Source organism: Geotrypetes seraphini, chromosome 8 (assembly GCF_902459505.1).
Source record: "Geotrypetes seraphini chromosome 8, aGeoSer1.1, whole genome shotgun sequence".
NCBI lineage: Eukaryota > Metazoa > Chordata > Amphibia > Gymnophiona > Dermophiidae > Geotrypetes > Geotrypetes seraphini.
In genome coordinates, this window is record NC_047091.1 from 93,144,100 (window position 1) to 93,164,105 (window position 20,006).

The window sequence follows — 20,006 nt, forward strand, 5'->3', positions numbered from 1 at the left end:
TGACCTACTGGAGAAGACAGGGAAAAATGTTTGTGTACCTGAATAAATTCATTTAAACCATTCTGAGCTCCCCTGGAGAACTGTATGGGAAATTGAATAAATAAATATCTGTGTCACTGCTAATGCACAGAGGTTATGTGGGTACAGTGCCATGCCCATATGCTGTAAAAACTGGCAAAATTAGGACTGCTGTTTAAGTGGTTCTACTTGCCCAGTTAGCTATACAGGCATGGCACTGACTTTTGCTGATGTTTGCATAAATTCTGGATCCATCCTGACTCCACCCCTGGACTTCCCTGACATTGCTTGGATCATGCTGACATGGGCATAGCTGATATTCAATGGCATTGCCCAATTACCGTACATGCTGCTGATATTGGTGGACAGCCAGCTGTCCATGTTTTAACTATTCTACACATACTGAAAAACATTCAATCAGTTCACCATTAGGCTACCCTTCAGACCTGATCGCTTATGTTGTCTGGAAGCCTAGTTTCCCTTTCCAGAGTTGCTTTCAGGGATTTGTTTTGGAAAAGGTCAAACAACTCATATCACAGTGATCACCCCTTAAACTCACTTGGTGGGGGCATCTCAACACTATTAAAATGATGGCAGTACCAGTGATTAATTACATCCTAAATATGATACCCTGTTTGTTCCAGAGAAAATTTTAATTATTATTTATATTCATTTTTTTTTTCAAAGAGGTAAAAGCAGATGACTTTAAAATATGCAATGTCGCCTCAGTAACAACTATAGAAAAATAGACAAATATAGTGCAAAATATAGACAACAGATATAAATTCTCAAAACTGACACATTTCAATCACTAAATTGAAAATAAAATCATTTTTCCTACTTTTGCTGTCTGGTGATTTCATGAGTCTCTGGTTGCACTTCCTTCTGATTGTGTAGCCAATATTTCTTTCTTTCTGTCTCCTTCATGCTTCCTCCCCAGACCTCATTCCATTCCCCAATCAACATCTCTCTCTGTTCCTCCATGAGTCCAACTTTTCTTCCTCTCTCCTCCATCCCCATTGGCAACATGTCTCCCTCCCTCTCTCATTCCCTCCCTTACTGCAAAGGGAGTAGGGAAACAGAGAGAGAGAGAGAGATCCACGGTGCATCTCTCCCACTCCCTCTACTGCCACATCCAACATTTCTCCCTCCTTTCCACCAGTCCAACATCTCTTTCTCTCTGCCTCCTTCACGCTTTCTCTCCTCCAGTCCTCATTCCCTCCCCCAACCAACTTCTCTTTCTCTCTCCCTCCATGAGATCAACTTTTTACTCTCTGCCCTTTCTCCCTTCCCCTGAGTGTGAGATTTCTGCCTTCCCCATCCATCTCTCACTCTCTCCTTGAGTCCAACACTTTCTGCCTCCTGCATGTTTCCTCTCCTCCGGACCTTGTTCCCTTCTCCAACCAACATCTCTCTATGTCCCTCCATGAATCCAACTTTTCTTCCTGTCTCCTCCACCCCTATTGGCAACAAGTCTCCCTCTCTCACTGTCCATCTGTCTTGAGAGATTCAGTCATCTCTCCCACCCCCCTCTATTGTCATATTCAACATTTCTCCCCCTCTCATCATGTGCAGCATTTTTCACCACTGCCCACCAGCCCTATGTCTATTTCACTTTCTATCACCCCTCTCCAGAACAATGCCACATCTCTCCCTCCATCACTATGTCCAACATGCCTCCCACTTGCAATTCCCTTCAATCTGTCCCTCTGTTCCCTCTCCACCACCATATCCAACATTTCTCCCTCTCATCCTTTTCTTCCCCAGACATCTCTCTCTCTCTTCTCTCTCAATGACCAATTTTCCTCTTTATTGCTTTTCCCATGTACCATCTTTCCCTCTCACTCATACCCAACAATTCTCCCTTTCTATTCCCTCCTATGTCCCAAGTTATAGCCCCCTTTCTCCCCCACTTTACTTAATACAGATCGCGCCGCGTTGTGGGGGCATTGTGGGGAGTTTGGGGGGTTGTAACCCCCCACATTTTACTGAAAACTTCACTTTTTCCCTGTTTTTAGGGAAAAAGTTAAGTTTCCAGTAAAATATGGGGAGTTACAACCCCCCAAATCCCCCACAACGCCGGCGCGATTTGTATTAAGTAAACTGGGGGTGCTCCCCAACAAAAACCCCCGTCGGAGCCCCTAAAAATAGTAATTTTCTTTGGTGCGCGCCTCCGTTTTTCGCTAAGTTGTCGGCGCGCGCCTTTGTCTTCCGCTTTGTTGTCTATGAACCGGGCAGCCTATGTATAACTGCTATGTTACATTGTTGCTATGAGATTCTTGCACTATACTGACCTGTAAACACTCTGGATTATTCTATCTTTGAAGTTTTGTTTTTTTAAATAATACAATTCATATTCAAATAGTAGTCTAATGTTTAGTGCAGTGGACTGAGAACCAAGGGAACTGGGTTTGATTCCCACTGCAACTCATAGGTCACTTAACTCTCCATTGCCCCAGATACAAAATAAATACCTGTATATAATATGTAAACTGCTTTGATTGTATTCACAGAAAGATGGCATAACAAATCCCGTTCCCTTTCCTTTACTTCTGCTATGTTCAGTTTGTTTAGTAAATTTCAGGTCATCAATAGTGATTTTCCCAGGTTCCAAATTTTGAGCTATGACCACAAGGTGGTGCCAGTCAGCCAACATTACATTCATCAGGTTGAAAGGTCTTGATCTCAGGCTTTAAGCATCCACTTTATATCTCCCCATCACTTATAACAGATTGCAAACTGGCTCCAGATTTGCCCAATAAATTAATCCAGTCCTATGTATACTCCATTGCATGCAGGGGAGAGAGATAGGAGCTAGATAGGAGATGGAGAGACAAATGCTGGATTGGGGGAGAGAGAGAGAACACTGCATGGGAAAAAGAGAAAGATGGGACAATACTGGATGGGGAAGAGAGCGAGACATGGGCAATGCTGAATAATACAGGAGGAGAGGAGAAAGAGAAAGTGTGTGTTTGTAAGAAAGGGAGAGATATAGGGAAAATGCTGTATGCCAGGGACAGAGAGACAGATAGGGACAATACAGTACTGGATTGTGGGGGCAGGGAAGAGAGACAAGAGAAGACATGCTGGATGGCAGGAGAGAACTGGAGACTTTGTAAAGAGAATTAAAAGAAGACAGAAAGCTAGAGACAGGAGGTCAATACATTTAGAAAAATTAGGTACCCAGACAACAAAGGTAAACAAGAATTTTATTTTTAATTTAGGATACAGGTAAAGAGGTGGCCATGTTAGTCTGCTTTAAAGGTTAATAAATAAAAAGAAAAAATGGAAAATAAGTACATTTGTTGACTAGTTTTCTAGGTTTGACCCTTTAAAACCTAGTCAAAATTCCCATTTTTGTTTTATTTGTTAATTTGTAATGTAGTGATTGGAAAATGCCAGTTGATGAAATTTACCTCTGTGATCTTTATATTTTGCATGGGAGTGGGTTGGGGGATGTGTCACTGATTCTCTTTATATAATTTCACCCTATTCTTATCTCCTAAAAACCTCCACTTCCCTTTGGTAACTCTTTACCCAACGTTTATTACCTTAAAAATTCTATGTCATCGCTTATTCTATTCCTTCAAATGCAATTCTTGTTTTAGTTTGGATGTAATCCGCCTTGAACCGCAAGGTAATGGCGGAATAGAAATCACTAATGTAATGTAATGTAATATATAGAATCTGGCTTTTGGGGCATTTAATTTTAATTTTTGTTATATATTTCAATTTTTTAATATGTGGTTACTTTTATATACGTAGGGCTCCTTTTACGAAGGTGCGCTAGGGCTTTTAGCGCACGCACAAAATTACCACGCGGTAGTGGCTAGCACGCTGGGGAATTTAACGCACGCTATTGCGTGCGTTAAGGCCCTAGCGCACCTTTGTAAAAGGAGCCCTTAGTGACAGTCTGTGTTTTCTGCATGTGTAAAAGAGACTAGGCAGTCCTTTTACCAAACTACAGGAAAAATTGGCCTTAGTGCATCCTTACAAGGGATTAGATCTATCTCAAAATTTCTCTGCTCAAAATCATTAAATATTCTCATCCATTCCTTAGTGATAGCCAAACTTGATTACTGTAATGCTCTCTTTAAAGGTATAACACTAACTGAACTTAAATGTTTGCAAATTATCCAGAATGTCTCCATAAAACTCATAACTAAATCTAAAAAATTCGATCACGTTACCCCTCTGCTAAAAAACGCTCATTGGCTTCCTGTCATCCATCGAATATCGTATAAACTTTGTCTACTTACATTCAAGACATTACTATATAAGACACCTGCTTTCATTTATAAATTACTAATACCGTACCAACCAATTAGAACATTAAGATCTATTGATCAAAATTTACTGACGGTTCCCTCATTAAAATTTATAAACACCAGACGACAATTTATATTTTCTGTAACAGCCCCACAAACCTGGAATGCTCTTCCAATTTTTTTACGTAATGAACAAGACTTGGTAAAATTTAAAATACAATTAAAAACATTTTTATTTAATGATGCTTTTAATACTTAATTTAATAATATTCAGACCAATAATTCCAATATTTTTGTACCATTCGTTTTAATGTTTCCCCTTTTGTGTTTTTCCTATGTATCTCTTTTATTTGACAAATGTATTTCATAAACCCCTCTTACCCAATGTAATGTAGTTTTTATTATTCATTGTAAGTATTTAAAGTTTGTATTGTATGTTTTCTTTTAATTATATTTTACTATGTACATCGCTTTGAATTAGATAAAGCGATTAATCAAGAAAAATAATAAACTTTGAAACTTTGAAACTTTGTCATTCCCACATGCTAAGACCATTTCTACAGCAATGGTAAAATGGCCAAATTTTCTATTTTTAGTATTGATGGTTATGCACTCATTTGCCCTTTAGCGCCTGGTCTATAGCAAGTGAGCCACTACCACCACTAACTCTTTCCCCATGTCCCGCCAGTCTTCCAGCCCTTCTCTCTCTCACTCTCTCTCTACCCCTGCCATCCTGCATATTCTCTGTATCTGATTTGTCAGCTGCATTTGATGTTGTTCATCATGGTATTTTGATTCGGATGTTATCAGATATAGGCTTAAACCAAGTAGTTTTGAATTGGTTCAGTAAATTTCTATTGCTGCGATCTTACAAGGTTTATTTAGAAGGCGAGATTTCATCTTCACAGAAACCTAGTTGCAGGGTGCCGCAGGATTCCCCTTTGTCACCAATCTTATTTAACATTTATATGGCTTCATTGAAAAATTTTTGTCTTATATCTGCAGAAACTATATTTACTTATGCAGATGATATTTTTATTCTATTGGAAGTTAATCCTGACCTCAGTAACTTAGTCTCCGATATAGATTGTTGTATTTCCAAACTTCAGATGTAGGCATTGTTTATTCAAATGAAATTAAATGCTGCCCAAACTAAATTGCTTTGGATTGGACCTAGACTGGAGACACTTCCTGCTGTTATCACATTGGATTTCTCCTCCAGAATTCTGGGTATCATTCTGGACTTATCTCTCACATTCCATGATCAGATAAATTCGCTGGCAAAAAAGTGCTTTTTTAGTTTACATATGTTGAGAAAAGTAAGATCACTATTCCATCAAGAACACCACTTAATGCTGGTTCAGTCTATTGTGCTTGCCCAGTTGGATTATTGTAATTCTGTTTGTGCGGGCATTAAGCAGAGCAGTCTAAAACGACTGCAGTTGATACAGAATACGTCGACAAAACTTATTTTTGGGAAGAGAAAATACGATCATGTCTCTCCCTTGATGAGAAAGCTTCACTGGCTTCCGGTTCGTTTTAGGATTCAGTTTAAATGTGCATGTATTGTCTTAAAGTTTCTTTATGGAATTTATGACCCTTTTGTCTCCTTACATTGGAATAATTCTAGATCTTGCCACTCAAGAATTATACAGAAATATAAACTATTGTTCGCTTCTTTTAAAGGAATTAAATCTGTTGGGAAGCTTAGCCAATCTCTTGTGTTTAAACTGGTAGAAACTTGGAATAAACTCCCTGACTCTGCTAGATTAATAGGTCATTTACCACAATTTCGTAAAGTTTTAAAAACATTATTGTTTTCATAATATCTTAATGATTTACCTTCTGAATCAACGAACTAATAGAGGGGCATAATCGAAAGGGACGTATTACGTATTAAGTCCATTTACGTCCATCTCGCAAGTCGTCCAAAGTTAAAAAGAACCTAAGACACATTTTCGAAAGAGACGTCCAACTTTTTTTTACTTTCGAAAATCGTCTAATTATACGTCCTGCCGATCTGATCGTCCAAGCCGCTAAATCGTCCATCTTTATACCACATTTCCGTCCATCTTTCCGTCCAAGTCCACAACGCCTAGGACAAGCCCTGTTGGACGTGGGAGGGGTCTGCAAAGTGATGGACACCCAGACATGCCACCTAAATAGTGGGGTACCTTACAGGGCATTGCTCTGAACTTCACAAAAAGGGTGCCATGGCTTCTCCTCACTACAACTCCCTTATAGGTGACAGAGAGCCCCCCAAAACACCTCCAGAATCCCCTAGACCAGGGATCTCAAAGTCCCTCCTCCCCAAACCCCACAAAATTTTATTCACAACTTTAAATTTCAGCCTCCAGACCATCATCACCTGGCCTCTTGGCATAGGAAAGCCTAGTCGTCCAGCCCAGAGGCAGCTTAAGTCATCTTGGGGAATGCGTTAGGGACCCATAGAGAAAAGGACCCATGCCCATAATCCCCTGTAATCACTGAATTGATACTTAAACATGTGCACTCACCTATACATTACATTACATTACATTACATTAGGGATTTCTATTCCGCCATTACCTTGCGGTTCAAGGCGGATTACAAAAGGTTAGTTTAAGGACAGAATTACAATGAATAAAGAATTACAGAGTTACAGAATAACAGAATTAAATGAATTGTAGAGAATAGCTAGAGAGGTAATATGAAGATCTTGAGGGCTTTTAGTGGTCGTGTTGTTATTTCTGTCTTAGGAATTTCTTGAAAAGTGTGGTTTTTATTTCTTTTCTGAACGTCTTATAGTCTGGGGTGGTCATCAGAAGGTTGGAGATTTGGTTATCTAGTCTTGCAGCTTGTGTGGCTAGGAGGCCGTCATGTAGTTTTGTTCTTTTCACTTCTTTGGATGGGGGGGGTATGAATGGGGAGTGCGTTTTTCTGTGTCTGGTGCTGGTTGCTTGGATGAGGCGATTGTTCAGGTATGATGGACTGTCTCCGTGTAGTGTTTTAAATAATATGCAGTAGAATTTGAATTGGATTCTTTCTTGGATTGGGAGCCAGTGTGAGTTGATGTAGACTTCCCCCAAAACCCTTTTTTAGTGGCATATAAGTGGTTCCTGAAACCATAAGGGCTATTGGGGTGGTAGATAAGTGGGTCTAGGGCAGGGATCTCAAAGTCCCTCCTTGAGGGCTGCAATCCAGTCGGGTTTTCAGGATTTCCCCAATGAATATGCATGAGATCATTCAATGCATATTCATTGAGGAAATCCTGAAAACCCGACTGGATTGCGGCCCTCAAGGAGGGACTTTGAGATCCCTGCCCTAGACCCACTTATCTACCACCCCAATAGCCCTTATGGTTTCAGGAACCACTTATATGCCACTAAAAAAGGGTTTTGGGGGTGTATAGGTGAGTGCACATGTTTAAGTATCAATTCAGTGATTACAGGGGATTATGGGCATGGGTCCTTTTCTCTATGGGTCCCTAACCCATCCCCAAGATGACTTAAGCTGCCTCTGGGCTGGACGACTAGGCTTTCCTATGCCAAGGGGCCAAGTGATGATGGTCTGGAGGCTGAAATTTAAAGTTGTGAATAAAATTTTTTGGGGTTTGGGGGGGAGGGTTGGTGATCACTGGGGTAGTGTGTGGGGGTCTGTGTTATGTGTTTGAAGTGCTTATCTGGTGAGTTTAGGTGGGTTTTTGTGACTTAGACCATGTGTTACATGGTCTAAGTCACAACGTTCAAGTTCCATCTAGACTCTTTATTACTTTAATAGTGCTGCTGGTTGTATGCAGTTCTTTACATTGGTGATAAGTATCCAAGTTCAATATATCCATGCCACAAAGAGCTTATCATATAATTGGTACCTGAACTGCCAGATCCAATCATGCGTTGAGCTTTGATCCTGGTAAACTAGGTTCCATTCCCACTATAGATCCTTGTGACCTTGGTTGAGTCACATAACCCTCTATTGCCCCAGGTATACAACTTACTGTAGACTGTAAGCCCACTAGGGACACAGTGCTGTGTATATCTAGTAGCACTATAGAAATGATTAGTAGGAGTTACAAACCAGGACTGGCTTAGCTTGTTTACTGGACCACTGGTAAGGTGACAAGCAGCTCTCAAGGGGTTCTAGTTGTTTTCGGTCTACTACCCTTCCCCATCCTGTTTAATCCAGACATCCCAGTGACTGTTCTTGGACAGTGCTCACTGACGTCAGTTCCTTATAGAACCTGATTTGTGTGAATCGTTATTATCGATAATGGGTGTAGCCATTGTGAAATGCTTGGGATTCCCTCCCCCACTTTTTACATGCTGTGTGAAGTATAAAACTGGTGCCTTAGGTCAGTGGTTCCCAACCCTGTCCTGGAGGACCACCAGGCCAATCGGGTTTTCAGGCTAGCCCTAATGAATATGCATGAGAGAGATTTGCATATAATGGAAGTGACAGGCATGCAAATCTGCTCCATGCATATTCATTAGGGTGATCCTGAAAACCCGATTGGCCTGATGGTCCTCCAGGACAGGGTTGGGAACCACTGCCTTAGGTCATAAAGTTTTTATCTATGCAATAAGATACACAGAATGGAGCTCATAATATGCTTTCTCTCCAGGCACGGACGGCTGGAAAGTGGCCCTTAAAGTGGTATGCACCTGAATGCATCAACTACCACAAATTTTCCAGCAAGAGTGATGTGTGGAGCTATGGTATCACTATGTGGGAGGCATTTAGCTATGGCCAGAAGCCATATAAGGTGAGTGTGTTTGCTGGTCCTGCTTACTTACCCTGTTTAAACACAATAGGGCTGATATTCAGACCATGGGAGGTAACCGGGCAGATTCTCATATTTGGCGCTATGTCCGGATATTCAATGCTAGGCCATTTCTAGGGACCGGCATTAAATATCCAGTTTATTTTTGGCTGCCATAAACTTAGCCAGCGAAGTCAATATTCAGCGCTGGCCAGCTAAGTTTATAATTGCAAAAAATAGACCAGCTATTTAAGCGGTCCAATTTGGCTGCTTCACATAACTGGCTAGCGCTTTAAATTGTGCAGATAGCTGGCTAAGTTGCGCGATCTAGCCAGCTATCCTCTATCTGCTAAGCGCTAATATTCAGTGGCCATCTCGCACTGAATATTAGTGCTTAGGCTGCGTAGTGCTATTTAACTGGCTAGGAGCTGTTCCTGGCTGATTAAATAGATCTGAATATCGGGCTGAATGGGCCCGATATTCAGCATGTGGCAGTCGGGGGCGGATTCTGGAAATGGCACTTGCTGTGGTAGGCACCTGCAAAATGGACACCTACCACAGGTCAGTCAGCAGCGCATCTGTTTTTTGTACAGATGCCTTAAATGTAGGCCAGTATTTTACAGGTCTCTATTTAAGGCATCTGACTTGCGCCTACGGAAGCACCTAGGCATTCCTATGGATGGCTAAGGCCACTTCTGGCATAAACCACTCCTGCACCAGCCTTAGTCATCCATAGGCATGCCCAGACATGTCTGTAGGCGTCGTTTGCTGCCTCGATATATATATATATTTTTTAACGTGCATCCCGATTGGTCCAATAGACGACGGTAGGACACCTACTGCCGCCTACAGTTTGGACGTGGTTTCCAGAATCGGGCCCTCAGTGTTTTGCTGACTGCAGCTGGTGTTATCCCCAGAAATTCAACGCTGGGTCACATCTGGGCTGCAGCATTATATTTTTGGGTAAATGGGGCCGGCAATAATGTAGCTGGTTAAGTGTGGTATTCAGCACCGGCTATGGTGAACCACATAAAGACAGGATTGACTTTTTTTACTGTCCTATTTATGCCATTTCCTTTACCATTTAAGTGCTGAATGTCAGCACTTAACTGGCCAAGGACTGACCCCGCCCTCAGAATGCCCCCCCAAACTGCCAGTTTCACGTTGGGCACTAATCAGACATTTTCAGTGGTACCATTCAGTTAACTGGTGCTGAATATACCCAGTTAGCCCCGGACAGGCAATTTAAATGGCCAGGAGCCTCTCCTGGTTGTTTCAAATTTTTTAAACATTAGGCCCAATATTGACCCAATCACTGAAAAGAGAAATATTCGGCATACCAACAAATTAGTCCTATATGGCTAAATGCTGCTAAGATGCAAAAGTGGACTGTTATATGTAACTTAGTTAATGACCGATATTCACACTCAATTTTAAATAAGCATTCATTCAATAAAATAACAACCAAGCCAAACTCGATTCACAACCAGGCTTCAAGAAATGCTTAATTGATCCTCAGATGCACCACTCCATGTTCAAACTGTATCATAACGTTAAGCTTGATGTGCAAAATCTTCCCCGTCTCCTACTGCAGATTAGACTGCTGCCCTCCAAACATTATGAAAGTCGCGCCACTCTCTTTCAAAGCCAAGCTATTCAACTGGCTCTCCTCTCTCCTACTAACTGGTACTTTCCCTGAGGATCTAGGCCAGATTCTGATCACCCCAATCGTAAAAAAACCTAGAGAATCTACCAAACAGACATCTAATCACAGACCAATTGCGAGCACCCCGTTTTTCGTCAAGTTAATGGAAGGTCTGGTCAACCAGGAACTAGTAATGTATCTGGAGAAATTTAGCATACTGCATGACAATCAGTCTGGTTTCCGCTCTGGATTCAGCACCGAAACTGTCATAGCATCACTACTGGATTTCCTCCACACCTTATTCAGCCAGGGTACCAGTGCTCTTATTCTGCAACTAGACCTAAGTAGTGCCTTCGAACTAGTTGACCACGCTATTCTGATTGACTGTCTGGAGTCAATTGGTCTTTCAGGTAATGTGTTAAAATGGTTTCAAGGGTTTTGGAGCAAACGGTCATATCAAGTCTACAGTGACAATAAAAAATCTGTTAGTTGGGTCAACTCATGCGGAGTCTCGCAGGGCTCTCCCCTTTCCCCCACTCTGTTCAACATCTACCTTGCCTCATTGGGGAACTTGCTTCAAAACCTAAAGGTTAAATTCTACATCTATGCAGACAATATCACCATTGTTATTCCCATTACCACTCTGACCTCCAAGACTAAGACTCATCTTTCATCCATTCTAAAGGAAATCGAACTATGGATGACTAACTTCAAATTGAAGCTCAACACCGACAAAACTAAATTTTTCCTCGCTACCCCCAATGACAAAATCAGCGACCCATCGATCTCCTTGAACAGTCAGGTCTTCCCTATTGACCACTCCATTAAAATCCTAGGAGTCATCCTGGACCGCCACCTCACTCTTAATGCTCACACAGATTTATTAGTTTAAAAATGCTTTTCTGTACTATGGAAACTCAGAACCATCAGAAAATACTTTGATGCTCCATCCTTCCGCTTACTGGTTCAATCTTCCATCCTGAGCCTGCTCGATTATTGCAACATTATTTACTTGGCATCCTACAAAAAAACCATCCTAAGACTCAGAGTCATTCAAAACATGGCAGTTCGGCTGATCTTTAGGCTGAAGAAATGGGAACACATAAGCCCCTACTATCAGAAACTCCATTGGCTGCCCCTAGAGGAGAGGATCATGTTTAAGTTCTCCTGTCTATGTTACAAATCAATATTTGGCCTAGCCCCCACTTACCTCGTTTCCCACTTCAATCTGGCCAGTTATCTTAGACCCACACGAAGAATACATCTGTTCTCCTATCCGACAATAAAGGCCTGCCACTACAAAAGATTCTTGGACAGAACTCTTGCCTTCCAGGCAGGCAAATGGAACGATTGGCTTAGTAACATTTTCGCGCTCTCATCATCCTACTTCAATTTTAGAAAACAGGTAAAAACAAGCTTGTTCAATCGATTTGTTAACTAATAATCTTCTCAACTCTGCTTAATCAACCAGTATCCCTAATGATCTAAACAGCTTTCATATTCCTTCTTTATGTAAGATTGTATAACTCTCATATTCCTTCATTATGTAAGATTGTATTGCTGATTTTGACTGTAACCTCTTCGCTGATTGTCCAGCGCTTCTTGCTGTAAACCACCTCGAACTTCTATGGCTTTGGCGGTATATAAGAATAAAATTATTATTATTATTATTATAATTCATAATAGCTTTAAATATTTTATATATAAACTGCATATAAGTTAACTATTCAAGTGTTCCAAAGTGCTAACGTTTAAAGAAATATTTAGTCAAAACGACGTAGCTTTAATTGTATGGTCGTTATAGGAACTTCTTGTGCCAACATGTTTCGTGATGAAATGCTTTATCAAGGCTGGGTCCCTGTCAAGAAACACAGCCAAATAATCAGAGCACACATCCTAAGCTCATAAAATCGCTTCAGAAACTATCATAACTCATAACCTCTCATTGCTTACCTAATAATATAACACCTAATAATATAATGCCATAGTAAATGATGGCAGATAAAGACCTGAAAAGTCCATCCAGTCATACAACACTCATAGGCATTAATTAGACAGCAGTTGAATGAGTGCTTGGACCTGTGTTGGATTATTGAAGTATTGGACCTATGTTTATATTTGGAGCTTTGAGCTGCAGGATGGTGCATTTTGTTATTCTAAACCGCTGAAACAAATTTTTTGTATGTAATGGAATATTAAGTGAATCAAACCAAATAAATCATGAATTTTGTTCATTTTAGTGTACACAAATCAATGGTATGTACAATCAACTTGGATGTGTAAGAAAATATCTACCAAACTTATCCTCATAATGTTAAGTCACTGGCCAATGACCCTTACGTTGTGATGTATAAGAAAGAATTCTTTCTTCAAAACCCTCCTATCTTGGGATTTTTTATTTGTAAAGGCTAAGATACCTCAAGTATTCACGGCGTCTGTCTTTGGAACTAGTCCTGTCAGAACAGCCCTTTGTGAACTATCATTAGTCCCAATTGCCTTTCTTTTTGTATCTAGAGCTATTATCTTTTTTACTTTTTTGTTATTTTTCTTATCTTCTTTTATTTCTATTTAATAATTCATATGGTGATAGTGAAAATATCTACCATACATACAATATACACATTAAAAACAAATGTGTGAAACAAACCAGAAAAAATGCCCACATGTGGAAACAAGTTCAATGAAAAAGAAAATGAACCAAACATTTTTATTTGAGTGTGGTATACTGTATATAATTGTCCATTTTTGCATTATACTTAGAGGGGCATAATCAAAAGAAACGTCTAAGACCGTTTTGGGCCAAAGTCGCTAGTCACCCAAAGTCTGCAGTGTTTAAAGTCCATTCCCGAAAAATACATCCAAAATATTTTTATTTTTCAAAAATCGTCTAAGTATACGTCCAGCCGTTTGGTCAGCCAGACCGCTAAGTTGTCTGTCTTTATATCCCATTCTCGTCCAAAAATTTGTCCAAGTCAAAAATACCTAGAACAAGATCTTTTGGACGTGGGAGGGGCCAGAAAAGTGATGGACTGGACACCCAGACATGGCAACACAGTAGTGGGGAACGTTACAGGGTACAGCTGTGAACTTCACAAAAAGGGTGCCATATACACATCTCACCATAACTCCCTTATAAGTCATGGTGACCCAAAACATACTAGACCCACTTGTCTACAACCCTAATAGCCCCAGACTACTTAAGCCACCTCTGTGTTGCTCTACTAGGCTTTCCTATTCCAGGTGCTGATGTTCTGGAGGCAGATATATAAAGTTTTTATTATGATTTTTATGGTGGGGGGGGGGGCAGTGATCACTAGGAGTGTGTAGGGGGGACTGTACTTTGTGTTTGCAGTGGTTATCTGGTCACTTTGGATACCTTCTGGGCACTTAGACCTGGTTTTCAATTGCTTAAGTTGCTACGTATAAGTTCTGTCTGGGCAGCCTCATTAAACTTTTGATTATAGTTGTAGTACGACTATGTCTAGGTCGACCCATGCCCCGCCCAAATACCACCCTCACCAGTCCTCCTAAAATTCCCCTTTGAGTTCAGGGCGTACTGCAGCACTGAAAAGGCCTAAGTCATTTTTAGATACCTCTAAAACTCGGTTCGATTATCAGCACTTGGACTACTTGTCTTATTGATCGTCCAAGTGCCAATATAGGCCGGTTTTTAGATGTATTTCCGTTTCGATTATGAGCCTCTTAGTCTATACGCATCTAATCTAATTTTGAGATGAATCTCTTCATTAAAAGCTAGTTAATAAATCCCAGTAAATAAGGGGTTCATAATCGAAAGAGAAAAACGTCCAAAAACCAGCCTAAGTTGGCACATGGACGAACATTTCTCAAAAACGTCCAAGTGCCGATAATAAAAACGGGTTGTGGACGTATTTCTAAATGACCTAGGCCTTCATAGTGCCGCTGAATGACCAAAGCTAAACGGGGCGTTTCGGGAGGCGTGTCGAGGGCGGGAGTTGGGCGGGACGTGGGCCAGCTTAGACTTAGCCGTACAGCATTTATAATCAAAAGTTTTACAACAGAGTCTAGATGGAACTTGGACGTTGTGACTTAGACCATGTAAAACATGGTCTAAGTCACAAAAAACCACCTAAAGTCACACATAAAACGGAGCCCCCCCCCCCACAATACCCCAGTGATCACCAACCCCCCCCATCCCCATAAAAATTTTAATCATAACTTTAAAATTCAGCCTCCAGACCATCATCACCTGGCTGCTTGGCATAGGAAAGCCTAGTCGTTCAGCCCAGAGGCAGCTTAAGTCATCTTGGGGGTGGGTTAGGGACTCATAGAGAGGAGGACCCATGCCCATAAGCCCCTGTAATCACTGCATTGATCCTTAAACATGTGCACTTCCCTATACACCCTCCCAAAACTCTTTTGTACTGGCATATAAGTGGCTCCTACAGCTATAAAGGCTATTGGGGTGGTAGATAAGTGGGTCTAGGTGATTCTGGAGGTAGTTTGGGGGGCTCACCATGACCTATAAGGGAGCTGTAGGGAGGAGAAGACATGGCACCCTTTTTGTGAAGTTCACAGCAGTGCCCTGTAAGGTACCCCACTATTTAGGTACCATGTCTGGGTGTTCAGTCCATCACTTTGCAGACCCCTCCCACGTCCAACAGGGCTTGTTCTAGGCGTTTTGGACTTGGACGGAAAGTTGAACGGAAATGTGGTATAAAGATAGACGATTTAGTGGCTTGGACGATCAGATCGGCAGGATGTATAATTAGACGATTTTCGAAACGAAAAAAAAGTTGGACATATCTTTCAAAAATGTGTCTTAAGCTGTTTTTTACTTTGGACGACTTGCGAGATGGACAAAAGCAGACTTGGATGTCCCTTTCGATTATGCCCCTCTAAATAAATATTGGTAGAAATCTGCCATGTTTCTGCTTGTGCAGACTGGTTTGTCTACATTTCCACTCTTTGTATTGATTTATTTATTGGTACTTGATTTACCGCAAAGTATCCAAAAAGCATCTATGCAGTTCACAATAAAAACTACATGTACAACCTTGTTATAAACATAAGCTACACAAAACATATCACACAAAGGAGTCATATCAGGTAGTGAAAGATTTTATAAAGAGATGTGTCTTAAGTGCCTTCTTAAACTCTGGCAAAGTAGGAGCGTTTCTGATATGAAGAGGTCATTCTAGAATTTTGGCCCAATGTACTAACTAGAAGGCAGAGAGTTGAGAAGATGTTAGATGTATTTCTGAGAGTGGAGGTAAGGACAGCAAGTTATTGCAAGCAGAACGGAGAAGGCAATTAGGCTGGTAAGGAATTATAAGTTTGTTAAGATAGAGTGGTGCTGTGTTCTATTCTACTTCCACCTTATGCTGTTTATTAAGATGCTTTAATGTGTATTGTATTGACATTGTAAGTAGCATAGTGTGCCATAATTGTGTTTTAATTAATGTTATATCTGACCGCTGCAGGATGTACTGTTTTATTATTATTATTATTCTCTTTTTCATTTTCTTAGTATATTTTAAACTGTATTTTACTCATTGTTGTATTTGACCGCTGTAGGATATATTGTTTTTATGAAATTGTATTTTTTCGCTGAATTGTTTCAGTTCTACTTCTTGTGAACCACCCAGAACTGTTGGTGGGGCGGTATATAATAAAATAAATAATTATTATTATAATGTGCACTATTATTTGAATATGTTTACAGCTCTAATTGTCTATTGCATATGTCTGGCTTATTCTTGCTATATACCACCTTGGGAGAATTTCTTCTAAAAGGCAGAGGCAGATAAATAAACAGTTCTGTACTAACTGCCATATGCCATATGCCATATTAGACCGCTAGGCTGAAGTGACTCAACTTGCATTCTTTAAAACAAAAAGCTCAGTGATTGTGGGTCACTTACAACATCTGTGTCTTTAAACAGAGGGGGGTGTCTGCTTCTGCACCCAAAGCGAAGAATGTAGCAGGCTGGGCCAAAAATAAACTTACAGTAGATATGGCCTTAGTTTCTATTAGCTGTAAACCACGTGCCCAGCACTTCTGGGCAAGATGCATTTCCTCTGAGGCAGCCCCTGCAAATGACATCTCCCAAAATATGCATTGTAGGCAGGCTTACTTTGCAAGCAGGAGAAGAGGCACTGGGCTTTGGAGATACAGTGAAGCTGTGACCTACTCCTTGTTGGGCCTCCTCATAATCAAACCACAGCACCCTCAGTTCGGGTACCTTTGGTGATAAAAGTTACTGCCTAGAAGTGAGACCTCCTGGTGTACTTGTGTGTGGTCACTCTGTGGCTTTCAGCTCAGTTTTTCTTTGCAGATATACATTTGGCTACTGCAGACAGTATATGGCCTAGAAAGTGTAGGATATACAGTATTTTTTTGTAGCTGATATCATCCAAAATCTAACACCACTACTATAAATTAGTTACACCTATTAGTTACACCCTAAATGAAGGTGTAACAGCTTGACTGGCTGAGGGGTTAGCACTAGGCATAATGGTTTATGGTTTATTTTATATATACCATTATTCTTGTGTAAGTAGTAAAGTAGTTTACAAGCAAAATGAATTCAGAAAGGAACATCATTCAAATAAAAGAAAGGGAAAAAGAGATAAAAATATAGACTATGGGGCTCATAATCGAAAGAGAAAAACGTCCAAAAACCGGCCTAAGTCGGCACTTGGACGATAATAAACAAAAGATGTCCAAGTGCCGATAATCAAACCGGATTTTGGACGTATTTTTAAACGATCTAGGCCTTCATAGTGCCGCTGAATGATCATAGCTAAATGGGGCATGTCAGGAGGAGTGTCGAGGGCAGCATTTGGGCGGGATGTGGGCAGGCTTAGACTTAGTCGTACAGCATGTATAACTGAAAGTTTTACAACAGAGCCTAAACAGAACTTGGACGTTGTGACTTAGACCATTTAAAACATGGTCTAAGTCACAAAAACCCACCTAAAGTCACCAGATAAGTACTGCAAACACATAATACAGACCCCTACACACTACCCCAGTGATCATCGACCCCCCAACCCCATAAAAATCATAATCACACCTTTAAAATTCAGCCTCCAGACCATCATCACCTGGCAGCCTGGCATAGGAAAGCCTAGTCGTCCAGCACAGAGGCGGCTTAAGCCGTCTTGGGGGTGGGTTAGGGACTCATGGAGAGGAGGACCAATGCCCATAAGCCCCTGTAATCACTGCATTGATACTTAAACATGTGCACTCCTCTAAACACCCACAAAATCCTTTTTTTACTGGCATATAAGTGGCTCCTGCAGCCATAAGGGCTATTAGGGTGGTAGATAAGTGGGTCTAGGGGATTCTGGAGGTGGTTTGGGGGGGGCTCACCATGACCTATAAGGGAGCTGTAGTGAGGAGAAGACATGGCACCCTTTTTGTGAAGTTCACAGCAGTGCCCTGTAAGGTACCCCCACTATTTAGGTGCCATGTCTGGGTGTTCAGTCCATCACTTTGCCGACCCCTCCCACGTCCAACAGGGCTTGTTCTAGGCATTTTTTACTTGGATGAAAAGTTGGATGAAAATGTGGTATAAAGATAGACAATTTAGCGGCTTGGACAATCAGATCAGCAGAACGTATAGTTAGATGATTTTCAAAACAAAAAAAATTTTGGACGTAGTTTTCGAAAATTTGTCCTATGTTGTTTTTTTACTTTGGACGACTTGCGGCTTAGACGAAAACGGACTTAGATGTTCCTTTCAATTATGCCCCTCCACATGGTTAGTTAATAAACCTCTTATAGCATAGCGTAAACAGGGAATCTTAGGATCAAGTACACTGGAATTGAGGCTCCAATGAGTGAGAGAAGGGTTTGAAAGAGTGTGAGAGTGACAGAGCCTCCAAGGAGTGAGACTTGGCATCTCTGTAAAAGGAAAACACCAAAAGAAGAAGAAAAAGCTCTGTAATGTGAGAAACAAAAAGGAGGGAGCAGAGATGCCCCAAAACCCTTAAAAAATACCAAACCAATTCCAAAAGGTTGAAGAATAAAATGCAAATATTTATAAGCAAATCACCAAAATGATGCCCAAAAGGGCTATATTAAAAACAGTTTGTCTCCAGAGATTTTTATGATACAGCACTATAGAATGACAATAGGCTCAATACAGCACTGTGTTTTGGCAATATCCCAACAATATACTAGCTCATACATTTAAGGAAACCTCCATAGAGAATTTATACATACTAAAACAACGGAGAAACTTTCATGACAATCGGTGGTTTCTCCGTTGTTGTTTTAGAATATGTAGATCAGTGGTTCTCAAACCTGTCCTGGGGGACCCCCAGCCAGTCAGGTTTTCAAGATATCCCTAATGAATATGCACGAGAGAGATTTGCATATAATGGAAGTGACAGGTATGCAAATTTCTCTCATGCATATTCATTAGGAATATCTTGAAAACCTGACTGACTGGGGGTCCCCCAGGACAGGTTTGGGAACCACTGATGTAGATTCTCCTGGAGGTTTCCCTATGACTACGAGCTAGGATATTGCTGGGATCTTGTGACTCCTGAAGCAGATATTGTTTGCCGAAACACAGTGCCGTATCAACATTTTCATTCCATAGTGCTGTATCATAAAACTCCCAGAGACAGACTGTTTGCAATATAGCCTTTTGGGGGACCATTTTGGTGATTTGTCAATAAATATTTGAGTTTTATTTTTCATCCTTCTGGTGTTGTATTTTGTTGAAAGAGTTTTGGACCACCCCTACTCCCTCCTTTTTTTTCAACCAAAAAATATAAAAATCCATACCACCGAAAAATAAAATTGAATGTAGATCAAGAAGGTAGTATCTTAAAGGGAAAGCAAGAAGGGGACAGAACAAATATCAGCCAATCAGATACCCGGGAGGGATATGGTATATACGAGTATGTCCACAAAAGGCCTTTGAATAAAGATGGTAATAATGCGCTAAATTTAGAAATATCTAAAAGATGTGCGCGTTACCCAATAAATCATACAAAAAAATGTGCACCACAATTACACTTAGGGCTTCTTTTACTAAGCTGTGATAGCGTTTTTAGCACGCGCAGAATTACCGCGGCTAGAACTAACGCCAGCTAAGTACTCAATGCTCAATACTCAATGCTGGTGTTAGCATCTAGCACGTGCGGCAATTTAGCGCATGCTAAAACCGCTATCGCAGCTTAGTAAAAGGAGCCCTTACTGATGATATTCAATGGACCATCAGAGGTGAAATACTTCGATGAAAGCACCATAAATTCTTCATCAGTCCGATATCATAATTTAGGGGTCCTTTTATTAAGGCTCACTAACCGATTTAGCGTGCACTAAATGCTAAGGTAT

At 40.8% G+C, this 20,006-nt stretch overlaps 1 protein-coding gene across 1 annotated transcript in view; it reads left to right on the forward strand.

Moving 5' to 3' along the window:
• LOC117365392 (tyrosine-protein kinase ZAP-70) overlaps nt 1-20,006 on the forward strand; it is a 128,515-nt gene that overhangs the window by 62,823 nt on the left and 45,686 nt on the right. The window contains exon 13 of the mRNA XM_033955789.1: nt 8,887-9,027. Coding sequence (XP_033811680.1) covers nt 8,887-9,027 — 141 coding nt within the window. The remainder of the gene's footprint in view (nt 1-8,886; nt 9,028-20,006) is intronic.